This window comes from Elgaria multicarinata, chromosome 9 (assembly GCF_023053635.1).
Source record: "Elgaria multicarinata webbii isolate HBS135686 ecotype San Diego chromosome 9, rElgMul1.1.pri, whole genome shotgun sequence".
In the NCBI taxonomy this organism is placed as follows: Eukaryota; Metazoa; Chordata; class Lepidosauria; order Squamata; family Anguidae; genus Elgaria; species Elgaria multicarinata.
The window spans coordinates 36,821,998-36,838,277 of record NC_086179.1 but is presented as its reverse complement, the minus strand read 5'-3'; the positions used below and the strand labels follow the sequence as shown (position 1 = coordinate 36,838,277).

Here is a 16,280-nt window from a genome sequence, read left to right as displayed (position 1 = left end):
AGTTCAGCTACTGCTTCTCGCCAGCTCATCTGCAGCTCAGCCTCCATTCATTTCACTGGCTAAATACATTTTCCATTCTCTTACTACCTACCATGCTGTTCTTGTCTCCACTCCTTTATTTTATCACCTAAAATTGATTTTGACAACTTTTCCCATTCAATCATTTAACTGCTTGAGATTAGAATGTATTTGGTGCACAGAAACTGAGAATTTACACAAAAGGAAAAATTTAAACAATTAAGGTTCAAATATAATCACAGTGCATATAATGAATATGGCAATAATGTATTATTGTCATAAAGCTTTGAGGGAGTCTTGATAGCTGCTGCTTACACCTATAAGCACATTTCACATTAGGTACCTAGTGTCTGAGAAAGAATATAATCTCAGTAATCACACATTTTATTGTTGGGCATAAACATGGGTGGGCCTGTATATCAGCAGAAAACCTTTTAAGATTAATAATTGTGTTTTCATTGGTTACTGATGACCTTTTACAGAATTCCAAAACCTCATTAATGCATTTAATTGAACACAAATTTTAAGCCTGCCTAATTTTGCTTGATTACTAGAGAACCACAGAAAGGAATAGTAGTAGTTCTTGAGATTAGAATCAATTTCTGACTGCTACTTTGGAGGGAAAAGGCACAGTATGGAATTTACCAAGCATGGTTTTTATTAACTCCACACTGCAGATACTTTGCAATAGCCTTAACTGTATCTTTAAAAATAAAAGTTTATCTGGCAACTAAGGTGCAGAATGATGCAGGAAAGCCAGGGCAACTGAGATGGTTATTTCAATGAAGCTTGTCACATGTGTATTATAACAAAGGGTAGGGAAATACAGATCATTCCAGAGTTAGAACAGCATTAAAATGTTAATTGCTTGCTGATCATATGTAAATTTGCCCAAGCTTGTTCTAGGAAGTCACACATTTGTGATACCTCTTGGTCCAGTTCAAACTTGTAATACAAGGACCTCTTCCCATGATACCACATGCCCTCATCCATTTTGAAAATGAACAAGGAAGGGCTTGTCTTAAAAAGTTCAGAGAATGGATTTCTGACCTTTATGTCACTTTGTTTAAGCTCCTTATATTTCTGGATGCCTAATTTGTGTTTTTAGCCTTTTGTTGCCAAAATTCAGCAGCAAAGTGCTCTCATGTGACTCAAAGGGTTAAAATGAACTTGTTGGGAAGCTTAATGTGACCCCATTAGCACCTCGCAGAAAAGTGCCTTTTTTTCATTAAAAACTCCCCACTACTGCTAAATTTGGGAGTATGGCTGGGGCTGCTGGGGATGGGGGGGGCAGTAGGGGCCACAGGATGAATGTTGCCCACTAATGTATCAGAGTTTAAATTTCCTCTATTACCATGTTAGTATTGAAATAAACATAAGGCAAGGGTGATATCCTATCTTCACTCAGACACATTTTAAAATCCCTTTTAAAAATCTGAAAATCCAGCCTGAAGAACTATTTCATGCAAGCAAAAACTCCCATAGTGCTTTATGTACATAGGTTGATCCTAAGAAAGGCATTGTTTTACTTGAGCCTGGAAATGTTAATCACACTTAAGTTTAAAAATAAATCTATTTATAAAAGTAACAGTAGATTCAATTTTTAGCATGTTTTAATAATCCATGTACATGTCGTAAGAAAAATTATAAAGTCTATAGACATTTTTTATCAAGAAGTGAATACAGATGTAACAGAAATGGAATCTGACAGGTACTTTTTTATATTAATACTTTTTATAATCTGACAGCTACTTACTAGGTTTTATGGCATTTGGTACACTGGAGGGTACATTTCCCCAACCGGTCGAAGCCCCTGCATCATCAACTTCACCCCATCCAGGGCTGGTTTCATTTGGTTCACCCCAAGCAGCTGTACCATTATCTGGAGCTGGAGGTGTGCTTTTGTTCCAGACTTCATATAGAAAGAGTTTTCATTATGCACTTTTAATGATCTGAAGTGGCTTTCAGACATTTAGTACAGCATCACTTGGAAAAAAGCTATATTTTGCTATATAACTGACCCTATTCTGTCATACTTCATGCTTCAGTATTTGTTCCGCATCTTAAGCTACTTGATTCTTAGTGCCAGAAGAAAGTACTCAAATAGCAGTGTGACATTGTAATACTTTGTATTAAGATTAGAGTCTAATCCTATCCCCAAAACAAGTTCTCTCAATTAATAATTAGAGGTTCAATATACTAAACGGCAAAGAAAGATATACTGTAGTAATGTGTAATAAACTGTTACCCACAGTTTGCTAGCAAACATGGGTCTGGAACATCAGCAAAGATAAAAGTAGAGTGTGACGGCTGGTTCACATGATCCCCACAGCCCACTGTGGCTTAAACCAGTGGGTTGCGTAGTGTGCCAGCAGCCATTTTGAATATTCAAGCCATGGCAGGTGGTCACTGTGGCTTATTGTGTCAGCCAAATCCAGTGAGGTTGGTTGACAAAAGCAACCAATGGGTTGTGGTTGGTTTATTAACCACACTAACAACCTACCCTTGCCAGTTTGGGACAAAGTGGTAAGTCATGGCAACAGCCCATCACGGCTTAAATTTTCAGGATGATTGCTGGCACATATAACAACCTGGGTCTGTGTGTGTGGTGTGAGGAGTGATGGATGGGGAAGGATAAGCATTACTACTCTTTAGTTCTCTCCTCTGGTGCATATCACCCTTCTAAAGAACCCTTTGCAAGACAGAAGAGGCCCTCAGTGCTTCAGTATATCAGGCTTGAGGACAACGTGTTGTTCCCCATTAAATGGTTCTTAATATAACGCTACTTTATACGCCCCCCCCCTTGTAGTATCTGGAAACCCAAACAAAATTAGATAATCTGAACCATGAACAAATCACATTTGTTAATTTAAATGAATTGCAGATCAAATACTGCTTATAGATGAAGCTATGTATTTAAGAAAGCGAGGTTGTACGTACTAATAAGGGCAGATTGTCTGGCAAAATCATTATAACTGACAGTGATGCATCTTCACAGACAAGTCCTTCAATCCAAAAATAATTGCATGTATCAGTAGAGTGCATAGATAGATAGCTTTGAAAGCACCAATCAGGGGAGCTGAATTCAATTCCTTCAGCACCTGCTACTCACAGAAGCCTTCTTCTGCTCACTGTGCAAAGGGGCTCAAGCCAGCACTGGAAAGTGCAGTCATTCTTCCCAGTGCTGGTCAAGCCCCTGCCGTATACATCCCTGCTCTTATCTTCAATCTGAGAATAGCAGGGATTCCAATTGGCAGTGAGAGCCCTGCAGAGAGGAATTTAGCCGTTGTTACCTCTGATGTCAGATTGGAGATGATAGCAGGAATTATTCCAGGGCTGGGGGGATTCCTTAAGGGGGAAGGGCTAGATGTGGAACCTCCACAGGGCAGAGGTCCCATAACCCTGCTGTATCTGGCATCTACAGTAGGTGAGATAATTCTGTGCCACATTATTCCTTAGAACATTCCACTCCATTTCCTGTCACATCAGACAAACAGCTTTACTTATGAATAATGAACATTTCAAAAGCAGCACAATAAGACAAACAACTTCATTATTCCATTTTTAAACCACTTATCTCGAGAGCACTTTAAGCATTCATGTGTATATGAATGTGTGCCTCGATGGGAAGTTTAAATGCACAGACCTAGCTACAGATTTGGAGATTATCCTGTTACTAGGTTTAGTAGTAAACAGTTTGTATCACAATGAACAAGAAAATTAAGCAGAATACCTGAGGGTGCTACTTTGCTAGGCCTTGGAGTAGAGAGGTTCTGTTCTCGTGGAGCTTGTGAACCTTGTGAGTTCTTGTCCCACAGGTTCACATTCTTGTAGTTGTAACTGCTGGGGTCTCCCCATGCTGAAGTGCCATCATCAATATCCATTTTACGACTAATTGATTGGGGGGATGGTTCTTCCCAGCCACTAGGTTCCTCATCCTTTGAGGCAGTTGGCTGTGGCCCACTGTTCCAGTTAGGATTGGATGGCCTCCCATTACCTGGAGGCTGTGGTGGTGGGGCCCAGGATCCAGGAGCCTCTGACTGCTGATGGTGCTGCTGTTGCTGATTATTCCAGGTATTGGGTTGTCTACCAGTATCATTCCATGCTGGAGTTCTTTTATTATTATCCCACCCTCCTTTTGAAGAACAGTTCGCATTTGCACTATTACCCCAAGTCCCAATCTCATTTTGACCAGCTTCACCCCAACCTGACATTGACTTGTTTCCTGAACTTTCCCAGTTGCTGTTTTTTGTTTGGTCAACATCCTCTCCCCAGCCATTCTTTCCAGAAGACCAACCCTGATTAGGTGGCCGTCCATTCCATCCTGGGTCCTTATTGGAATTTTCATTCCAAGCTGCTGTCACCTTTTCATCTGGTCTTCCTCCTCCCCAGTTAGAACAATTGTTCTTGTAATCATTCCATCCTCCAGTGTTTTTGGGCTCTTTCCACTCTGTTGGAGTAGAGAGCTCACTCCATCCAGACTTGATTTGATTGCTTTGGCTGGGTACATCTCCCCAGCCCCCTGAGCTCTTTGTCTGTATGGCAGAACTCTCCCACCCCTCAGTTCCTTTATCAGTCTTTCCCTCTGCCCTTGGCATCTCTTCTATATCCCAAACAGTATCTTGCTTGATTTGAGTTTGACCCCAGCCAGTATTTGAAAGCACTCGGGGGTCCAAATCAGTCCTGCTCAACAAAGTTTGCAAGACTGCCTGGCAATCAGGATGTGTAGGCCTATATGATCGACGTCCAGAATTGTGACTATCACTACTTCCTGCTTTATGGTTGCTTCCAGTGCTTTGACCTCCAACCTCACTTCCTGTAGAGCTGGAAGATCTTCCCCAGCAGGGAGCCTGGGAATTGCCTTGGTTTTCAGGAAGGGGGTGGCCCTTTTGATTGTCCCATGCTCCAGTGCTAGAATTTGGTTGGTTTGGACCACTCCATTCTCCAATCTTCAGTTCATCAGACCCAGACGGCTGTTTCCATTCTCCCTGAGACACCCCTGATGTCATTTTGTTCCCTTCACTCCATTTGCTTTCACTAGAGTGCTGAGGGCCAATGGTCCAAGACCCATCACCCGTAGACCTGTTACTGTTATCCCAAGAATCATTTCTTGACCCATTCGATTTTTGAACAGAAGCTCCCTTCCACGAGTCCTCCCTATCCTTTCCATTGTTCCCATGATTTCCAGAATTGCTTTGACCAGAAGCACTGTCCATTCCAGAAGGCCCCCTAACTGTACCCCAAGACCCAACACTCCCAGTCTTTCTTTCTCCAGTGCTTTGTGAAGGGGCGTCAGTGCTCCTGGAGGGGTTCCCAAAGCCCATTTCAAAGGACATTCCCTTATTCTCCGTTGGGTTTGGTGAACTTAAGTTCAAGGAGTTAGTGTTTCCATTTTTTGGTCCATCAGTGTTGTGAATTTGAGCCTGTTCTCTGCCAGAGACAAAGTTAACACCCGCATTTTCCATCTTTGACTGCTGTTCCCTAGAAGTCTGACCTGTTGTACTAATCTGTGCATTGGAGCCACCATTATCAGATTCCAAAGTCCCTTTCCTTGAATTGCCCTCTTGAATTAGTGCTGGCCAAGCAGATGGGTTGCTATTTGGGTTAAAGTTGCTGAAGCCAGGGTTGGGGCCAATTCTGTCCTGCCCACTCAAGTTCCTCCAGCTTGCTATACTACTGTTACTCTCTGCTGCAGGATTGGAAGATTGAACAGATTTAGCCTTAGGGTCAGATTTCCAGGCCCCAAGATTACATTCGTTACCAGAGCTTCCAGACTGGCACTGGTTTCCTTTTCCTTTGCTGCTAGTGGTGCTTCCTGGCAGAGTGCTCTTCTCCAAACCAGGGTTCGAGGCACTGTTGTTGTCTGTGGTGTTTTCGGAAGAAGACTCAGTATCTTTGCTGGCAATACAAGGCCACTCTTCCATGTCAGACCCGTCTACAATCACCTTGTCCCAGACGTGAGTTGGGTTGGCATTGGTGCTGTTGGAGGAGGCTCCAGGACCCCAAGTGGAATTTGCATAATTTGAAGCAGCAGCACCTCCAGTTGTTGAATCTAAAAATAAAACATGCTCAGAATTATTCACAAACATACAGAACAGCTCAAACAGCACATATCAGATGTTGGCATTCAACATCTGAATTTCAATTTATTACAACTCATCTTTTCTACTGGCCAGTACTTAAATGGCTTTTAAAAATGATTCAAAAATTCATGGAGGGTATTGCCTATCAATGGCTATAAGCCATGATATATAAACAGAACCTTCTTTTAGGTATCATGACTACAGGGACTGAATACTAAAAGCTGGGGACAAACAACAGGTAGGACTGGTTTATCGGCTTTGCAGTCTGACAAAATCCTTTAGAGACAGCAAGTCTCTATCTAATCATGCAAATAAATCTTACCATAGATTTCTCTATAAATCTGTACCATTTGGGATAAAAGTCATCCACTTGTTCTGTGTTTCTTTGCTTTAACCCTCTTTGCCAGTTTTTCCATTAGTGTTAATGTCCAAACTTGAACTCTTCATTGTACCAAATTTATTTTTGCCTCTGATTTCCAATGGGTTGCAATTTCCAACTTAGTAGCCCCCACCCCTGTCCCAAAAATTACTAGGTCTTTGTACTGAAGATTTTTGTTCCTATAAATCTACAAAATTAGCAGCCTTCTGGAGAGACGTGCTACTTTCTGGGGAGTAATCTCAACCCTGCTCATGTCTTGAGTGAACAAACCACTCCCCACAGAAAGGGAATAGTGAATGAACTAGGATTATCTGAAAGAAGAATTGCCCTGGATCAAACAATCTCTAACTCCTCCAACAATGCTTCCAAAAACGAAGAACCAGAAAACTCTGGACAGCTCACAAACAGAGGTCAAACACACTGGCCTTTACCCATTACTTTTTTCTAGCATATGATATTAAAGGCATACACAAGTTTTCATTTAGCTATCATGAGTAATAGCTGCTGGCAGCTGAACTCCATAAATCTATGCACTTCTTTTTAAAAGCCATCTAATTAGTGACCATCACGGCATCTTGTGGTTGTGAATTCCATAATCTAATTACAGTTGTATTTATAAATACTCTCTTTTGTCAGTCCTGAGCCTACTGCCAAATCAATTTTATTGGGAGAAGCCATGTTCTATAATTATGAAATTAAAAACGTTTTCTACTTTCATCATCTATAAAACTTTAACATCCCCTTTGTTTTGTTTTCTCTAAATAAAAAGGCTCTAAATGCTTCAGATTGTCCATACATAAGAAAATGCTTAGATCCTCTGAACATATTCATTTCCCTTTTCTGTAGTTTTTCCATTTCTATGACATTTCTTTATGAGAAAGGGTATTTCCCTACCTACCTAAGTGAAAACTCCCATTGTTTTCACACACAGGTCAGGTTGCAGTTAGCCCTGTCCATTCATTACTTTCTCCTGGCAGTGGTTTATCTAGCCCAGAATTCTGTTTCCAACAGCAGTTAGATGCTCATGGAAAGCTCACATGCAAACTTGCAATGTCAACTGCTGACTGCAGCACCTATTTATTAAGAACGTAAGAAGAGCCACACTGGATCAGACCAAGGGTCCACCTAACCCAGCATTCTGTTCACAGAGTGACCAACCAGCTGTTGACCAGAACCCAGAACCAGGACATGAGTGCACTAGCATCCTTTCACCATCCTCACTGCCTCTGCTACTGTAGGTAGCACACAGTTTTCAGAGCCAGGGTATATTTCTTACAGCTGAAACATTATCCTAACCTGGAAGATGGCTTATGACCAGTGGAATTTATCATTTTCAAGAAGAGGAAACTTGACCAACATCAGTTTGGGTATCTGTACAGCACAAGACTTATGACACTCAACAACTTTCAGATGGACCACACATATATTCAGCTACCTCCCATTTATTCAAGTATTGTCTTGGAAATATCCATTACTATGATCCCAGAGAGGATAACTGCTTAAAAGGAACTCATCTACAATTATAAAATGATATTGACCATCATAAGAAACACATATGAATTCCTTTTGAACAATATAAAACACATGTTTATTATAAACTGTACCGGTCTCCAAAAAACATCAAATAATGGCTAAGTCCTGATTTCTATCTCTTTGGCACACTTGGCACTCTGTCCCAGACAACAGTGTCACCAGTATTTGGCTACATTTTTAATGACTTAAATGGGTAGGGACCTTCTCCTACCCCAAAACTAGATTTAGTAGGGGTAGAAGCAGACTTATATTCATTCCTGATGGTATTCCTCAACCCCTCCCTTTATTTTGCCCTTGTAAATGGAGGGCTTTCCCATGAGAAATAAGTGCTGCACTTAAGGACTGTGGAGGCAAAATCAGGGTCTCTGTAATATATGGCCAATTTGTATTTCATTCGTCTGTGAAACATACTGACAGAATCAAGTAACATTTAAAGACAAGCACCCAAATCCAACTCTCTGAGGGAGGGTCATGTCCAGCACCTTAGCAATCAATACATCTATAAGCAAATATGGGGCAATGGTGGCTAAGGATTACCTGTTTGCACACTGGGAATTCAGGGTGATTCAAGGTCAGGCTTTATTGTGCAATCACTCTGCGTCATTCACAGAATTTTTACAGAAAAAATTCAGACATTGTCATAATCTATTTGCATTTAGCCTATGTTTTTCCCACTGCTGCATCCAGCATTTTTCTAACCACCACCACCACCAAAAAACACACAAAAACAGTAAGGAGGGAAATAACTTTTTCAATTGTAAGCCTATGCGGCAGGGTCTTGCTATTTACTGTGTAATCTGTACAGCACCATGTACATTGATGGTGCTATATAAATAAATAATAATAATAATAATACAACTGAAGGTTAGGTAGAATGGTTCTTGAGGAAGGTGTATGATATGCCACAATTCCAGCATACTGAAATTCTGGGGAAAGGACTTGCTTTGCAGGCCACAAAAGCTGGGTTCACACAACATGCTAACCCATCCAGTGTGGGTTACTGAATCGTGGGTTATTGCGTTGTCTGACTGCAGTGCGATTTGGGCAAGGTTGTTTAATAACCATGCAGTTTGGTTTGTTAGCCACTCTGAACAACTCAATGACAAGCCACGAAATCCCAAGGTGGCTTGTTAAAGAAAATTAAACTACACTGCATGGTTAACAAGCCACCCTGTGGAAAATGTATTGCATTCAGATTACACGATAATCCACAGTGGATTAGTGTATTGTGTAAACCCAGCAAAAGTGGCTTTGCAAACAAAAATGTAGAGCAAACGACAGAAAAAGTGGGCTAGGATAATGGGGTGAGCTTCAAATTGACTAAATATAGCAAGCAGGCAAGTTCCCTAAACACATTGCAAACTGAGCAGAAAAAGTCAGGATTTATAGCCCCATTGTAACCATATTTACTGAGATGTAAGACTGCAATCCACAAGAGTAAAAAAGTCTAAATATACACACAGACAAAATAGAATGCTAAAACATTCAAAACTGTTCAAAGCATATGGTTCAAAACACCAGAAAAAGGGGTGCACGATGACTATGAGGGGTCAGAAAAGGAACCATTCTGTTCACTCAGGTTTCACACTCACTGTGTGAAGTTAAAAAAAGCACCTGACTCTTTGAAAAAATGAAGTTAAAACGCACTAAACACGGTGAAGCGCAGATAGTTAATATGAACTCTTTTATCTCAATTTTTAGGGAGGAGATTTGACTAATCTATCTTCTAGTAATTTAATCCATAGAGACCATGAAGAACAACTGCCTACTGTTTAACAGCGACTTCGTTAATATATTTAAAATGGTTGTCCCTCCCTAATGCTCATTATCCAGAATTTCAATTCCCAAGGCAGAGAAATGACCAACCCCCTCAGCATCTTTGTAATACTAATGAGGTAATTCAAAAGAATGATTCAATATCCTTCCTAAAAACATTATTTTCTGAACTTTGAAATTAAAATAGTGAAGTTAAAATACTTTAGAAATTAGATATACATTTTCTTGTACTCATTTTTGTGTTTCTTCTCCAGCTACTTACATACAATATTTATAGGCCATTAAGGGGGGACTCACAGAACAAAAAAAATTGAAAATTAATAACAAAAGGGAAGATTCAATAATATAGGATGCAGCACGTCAAACTCAAAATCCAGATCAAAATCAAAGAGCAGAGAATGTCTAAGGCCTCCCATACCTGTTGCAGTCCCACTGTCACACGGCAGCAGCAGTCCTGTTACTGGTTGTGCGTTGTTTGGATTTGCTCCAGGTGCTGGAGATGGAGACGGCCCTACTCCGCTCCCAAGGAGCATACAGGATGGCGGAGGGGGCTGTCCACGTTTCAGTAACACTTTGTGGTCCTGCTGGCAACGGAATCGCGGCGGCACCTCCCGAGGCATGTAGCGGGTGGCGCTTGGCGGTTGACCGTTCGGCACTGCCACCCTTTTGGCATTGTTGCCACCGTTGACAGGTGGCGATGGAGAGCTGCCAATTGGGCTGGCGGTCACTGGTTGGCTCAGACTTGGTTTTGTCGCTTCGGGCACTAGAATGAAAAACAAATTGGAGTTCTGAACTGTTTTGCAAATTGAACTGTGCCTACATTATAATATTACACTAAGGATAATTTGTGAAAAACATTTTCAGCATTAAGTAAGAAGCATGAAGAAAAACCAATACTCATTGTCAGATGGACTCACAAAAGCAATAAAAAAATATCAGAGAGAACGTTCCTATGTCAAAAACAATGGTTAAGGTTCCAAAAGCCCCAACAAATATTAAACCAAGATGGCTGCTACCATCATCCAGAGCCAAAGGGTATTTAATCCAGAGTACCTATCCACCAGAAAAGATTCAGAAAAAAAGAGAAGCTGGTGAAATTAAAAAAGTGGTCCTACTGAATCCCCAGAACCAATCAATGAACAACTATTCTCTAACATATAGAATAAAGTGTGTTGGTCTTCTACTTCATGGCACAATCAAGACAGAAACGTAAACAGAGAGAGAAAGGGTGGGGGGAGAGAAAGCCACACATGCATAGACATACAAGTATCAAAGAAACACAAAATGATCAAGACCTCATTTTGCTCAGGTAGTAAGGCAAGTCCAGGAGAAAGCTGACAAACAAATTTCTACTGATATGAAAAGAAAGGAAATTTATTTTAAGTGGAGGAACAGAAGCATATAACTCAGCCAAAGAATTATTAGAAGCACTCTGAAATTTCAAAGGAGTAAAAGTACTGGGGGCGGGGGAGACTGGAGAAAAGTTAAAGAAATTATTTGCATATATTATCAGTCTTTATTGCAGAAGATATGGGGAAGTTTCTCACAACTGAGACACTGGTGTAAAACAAAATCCAGGAGTTCTTAAAAGGGCTCAACATGAGAAAGTACTAATCTTTTAATTAAAGAGATACTATTTAAGGTACTATTTACTAGAGGGTTGGAAGTTAGCTCCAAATCACTCTCCTTTTTAAAGGAGGAGACAGGCAGGAAGTCACAGACATCCAAAACTTTTTCCCATTTCCTACAGTTACACTTGTTAGATCACATAGAACAAGCCTTGTTGAGAGCATTCACCATAGGTTCAGTCTTGACCAGAGATGTGAACCTTCCCCCCTCCCCGTTTTTTTTTCTGAGGACTGTTTTTGCTTTTTAAAAAAAATTAGAAAAATTGAACATCTTTGGATTATTAAATATTTTCTTTTAGAATTTAAGACAAAGTTTTTATATATAGTTAACCAGCCTTTATTCTCTCTAAATTGATTTCCAAAAACTATGTAATAACACTTTTATATAAAGACTAGAGATTTCCATTTTTTCCAAAAAACCACAGGGGGAAAAACGTTTTTCCCCAATGGCCTCAAAATTTATCGAAATTCTTGCCTTAACAATCTTTTAGAATGTAAAGAAACTTATAGATAGAAGTGATATGGTAGACCATCAGGCTTTCAAAAACTTTTCATCAATGCACAGTCACAATCCTTTTTGGTGTCAGATAACTTTTTTCATTTTCAAGTTTTTATGCTGTTTTTAGGAGGTCCTACTGGTCATTCTGAAATAAACAGAATTCTGCCACAAAGGATCCTGGTGGCAGGCCTTCTCTATAGCAGCACCCACCCTCTGGAAAACTGTCCCTCGTGTGGTTTGGGAGGTGGAAAACGCCTCCTGAAAACATAGTTTTTTACACAGACTTTCCCTGGTTTTTAACCTAGCTGGTTTTTATATTGCTTTTTTAACTTTTAATGTTTTTAAATTTATCTATACTTGTTTTATATTTTTTAATTGTGCACATCAGAGAGAGCTTTGGCTGATGGGCAGTATAAAAATGTAAAATAGTCGACAGTTGGTTATTTAACCCACCATGGGTTATTGTGTCGTGTGGAGAGAGTTTGTTAACCAATGGTTGGCTATTTGGCCAAAATAACCAATGCAAATAGCCAACACTGTGCAGAGTTGGCTGTTTGAACCATCATTGATTATTGTGTTGTGTGCAGGACATCATTGGTTATGCTTTTATATTGTATTTTATAACATGTTTTTATACTGTATGTTTTATACTTTGAATGGTTTTAATTTTTGTTAACTGCCCAGGGAGCTTTGGCTATTGAAATGCAATAAATAAATATTTTGTTGGCCAGCGTTGGTTATTTCATCAGCCACAGTATCACAAGGCAAGAGCTGGCAGGATAGATTTTCAGCAGCAATGGCTGATGGGATACTAGCGGGAGGACTTAGCAGGGAGAGAGGGTGGGTGATGAGTGAGTCAAGTCATCAAATCACAGAGTGATCAAGTAATGTTAACCAGCCCAAAGTCCATCACCAAAGTCTCCTTAGAAAACCCAGCAGTCATGTACAGGACAACAGGGTCACTTCTTAGATCGGAAACAATTTTTTAAAAGTAGAAATGGAAAATAGAACAGCTTTTCCATTTTGTTAAAGCATAATTTTCTTTAATCAGGCAGCAAGCAGAACTCATTAATTTCCAGTGTCTTAAAAAAAAAGAAGAGAGCAGTTAATCAGTGTTGGGGAGCAAGCAACCTTAATTCCTGCCTTTACTAACAAATGACACTATTATTCAATGAAAAACATAGGCCCCTACCGGCCAAGATAAAATGAGCTTGCACTATTACATATGATGTAACAAATAAAGCATATACCCACCAAAAACCTCTTATTCAAAAGTCTTTCCCTTCTCAGATTTGAAGACTTGGCTTAAGTTAAGGCAACATATTTACTCCTATATCTATCAAAATATAGATATTCCACTCTCTGCTCATACAATACTACCCAATATTGGAAGTGGATACACCTTTTCTGGAAGGGTAGAGGAATTTTGTTGAAAAAAAAGAAGTCTTGCTCAAAGAGCACTAGATGCAATTTTCGAAAAATTAAAAGCCACTTACCTTTGGTTTTTTGATCTGTGACCTGAAAGTTAAATAAGAATAAATAAAAATAGATGCAGTCTTTTTTTAAAAAAACAACTTTAAATTAATTAAGCTTGTTTTAAAAGTGAGATTATCAATATGGTGAAAATTAACGTATTTAGGCATGTGAAAATATTAAAATGTCAGCCGATTAACTATTTCTATTACGTATACATATTATTAAGAAACACTTTTCCTCCCTTTACAAATGTTTTATTTTTTGTATTATGTTTTTTGCAAGTAAGCCTATAAAGGAAAACTAACTCTAATGCAGGTAGAAGAATCCAGATCTCAAGAATAATTAATACACTGTTCAACAATTTACTTCACCCAACAAATGGAAGTATTTTGAAAAAAACCTCCCCAATTAAAGCACAAGTTTACTGACTTCAAAGTACTGGATTATTCCAATCACTACAGCAGAACTGCTGCTTTAATGAAGTACACACAAGTTAAAAGGAAGCAAGGATGCAGATTCTTCAACACAAGCCATTATACATTTCTAGGGGCAATTCTGAGAAACACCAACTAATCTCTCTGCACACTACACCGCTACTTTCTAATACTGAATTGTCACAAGTGGAATATTATAACTCTAGCACTTAATTCAATACAAATTGTGTATAGAGGTCTCACTGTAAAACTAGATGCTTATTCAGGAAGTTAATCGAAACTGAAAGCTAGACAGAGCATTTGCTCTTTCCAAACCGTTACAGAACCCAAATCATTGTTTGAGGGGCTTTTGAATACAGACTATTAAGAAAATTGAGAATAGAGCTTAAGAGCAAGTGCTCTCACAAAACATCTGATGTGTTGGTAAACCACTGCCCAGCAAGCACAGAATATATTACTCTACAAATAGAATTGGCAAGCAGACAGTGAGATAAAAAGCTTTTTGGAGGAAAGGGAAAGAGACTGTTGGGGGAGCCTCACTTGTTCCTTGGCTCAGTTCAGACAATCCTGCAAACCATAGTTTAGAAGACTGAGAATGTGCTACAAGCTCATGCACTCGTTTCTTGTGCAGATTCCCTAATCCATTTCCAAGTTGCTATAACCATGACATCCAAAATTGAGCATTAACCTCCAAATCATGGTCCAAAAATGGTTTTGTAAACCATGGTTTGAAGGCTAGCAGTAACCACAATTTGCCCAATTTGGAATCACAGGAAAATACAAAACACCATATGGAGGAGGGAAGAAATAAGGCCGAGGAGAAACAAGCATGCATGCTTGCAGCATGACCCCAATCCTCCAAAATGTTTGTTTAGACTAGAGGATTAGAAAGCGATGTCTGAACAGGCCACTATTTTTGTGCACTGCAAAATGCTTTTCCTATGCTGATAGTGCTAAACTATTCCTTGTGGCATTCATCTTCTTATTTTAAGGTATTGTTGCCTAACGTTTGATGTAAAGATCAAAATACGCAGTTATTTTTTACAACTTCAGGGCTAAGCTTGGAAGGTCCTAAGTAGTACAGAATGCAGACACTTCTCTCCTCTACTTTCTTGGACATAAAGAGGTGGCTGCATTCTATATTGTGTTAGGAACATAGTTGGTGTGGCAGTAAGCAAGGGAGTGCTACATACAAAAATAATCTCACATATAAATCATGATTGTCAAATCAATGTTTACATTTTCCCACATGAATGAAAAATTAAGTTGGTTTAGATGTGCCAAATGTTTTACAGAACATTACTGGCATGAAGTAGAACCAAACTGACAGACTCAGCTGAACACAAAATGAAACTTAACCAAATATTTACCATTTTTATTCCCAGAACTTTTTATTCAAAATTTCAGCTTTCAGTAGAATCAAATATGCCACTGTAGGTTCCCTTAAATTCTGTGTTCTGGCACACTTTTAGATAAAATTTGCACTTTTTACTCATGAGGATTTCTATACAATAAAGTGAAAACCCCTGAAGCCCATCATGTGGTATGTTTTCAGCTACCTCGTTTGTAAAGAATTTGCTTAGCCAGACCCTCATTCTGGTTGGTGCACTGTTGCAGTATATAATAATGAAAGCACAATTTGAATGAATTGTTTGCACCAACCTAGCCAAATCTCTCTTGTACAACATATACACACACATATACACACACCAGGTTTGGAGGATGCACTGTGGCTCATTAGAAGTTGTTGTGTTATGCGAATCAAGCAAGTGTGAGTTAAGTGATAGGTCTGCATATTCACAGAATCATAGAATAGCAGAGTTGGAAGGGGCCTACAAGGCCATCGAGTCCAACCCCCTGCTCAATGCAGGAATCCACCCTAAAGCATCCCTGACAGATGGTTGTCCAGCTGCCTCTTGAAGGCCTCTATTCAAAATGAGGGCCACCCACGGTTGATGTTAGGATGTAAATAACTGGGATACAGCTACCACGCATAACAAATTTAAAGTTATTAACATACTCAAATTCATATATCGGGCTTAGACTAAACAATTTTTCTGTTTTCTTCCTCCGTCTCTCAGGTTCTGTTCATTGTACCAATCTAGGAAAACTAGAGCTACCATCTCTGCTTCCCATCAAGATAGCCATGTCAGATCAGTCAAACTTTCTGGTACATATGTTAGTGTAGATTTAAAATTGCTAAACAGAAAAAATCATCCAAATTATTGGATGGGTCTGGACCCCAAGTTTATTTGGAACATAGTGTGCAGACAGAATAATTGCTCCTGTATCTGTCTTTATGGAAACAACATATGAGACAATAACTCCAAGATCTGAGCCATAGCAGTCCAAACAGATTAGAATGGATTCATGTGCTCATGTAAGGAAGTTAAGACCACAAAGACTTCGGTGTTCATAAACATAAACTGGATCACAGGAACATTTCTTAGATCC

General features: G+C 39.5%; 1 protein-coding gene across 5 annotated transcripts in view; it reads right to left on the bottom strand.

Moving 5' to 3' along the window:
• TNRC6B (trinucleotide repeat containing adaptor 6B) overlaps positions 1 to 16,280 on the bottom strand; it is a 126,213-nt gene that overhangs the window by 38,327 nt on the left and 71,606 nt on the right. For all 5 annotated transcript variants that reach the window (XM_063133561.1, XM_063133566.1, XM_063133564.1 and 2 more), the window contains 4 exons: positions 13,413 to 13,434; positions 10,208 to 10,552; positions 3,752 to 6,070; positions 1,775 to 1,930 (listed from right to left, as the gene is read on the bottom strand). In XM_063133561.1, the coding sequence (XP_062989631.1) occupies positions 1,775 to 1,930; positions 3,752 to 6,070; positions 10,208 to 10,552; positions 13,413 to 13,434 (2,842 nt within the window). The remainder of the gene's footprint in view (positions 1 to 1,774; positions 1,931 to 3,751; positions 6,071 to 10,207; positions 10,553 to 13,412; positions 13,435 to 16,280) is intronic.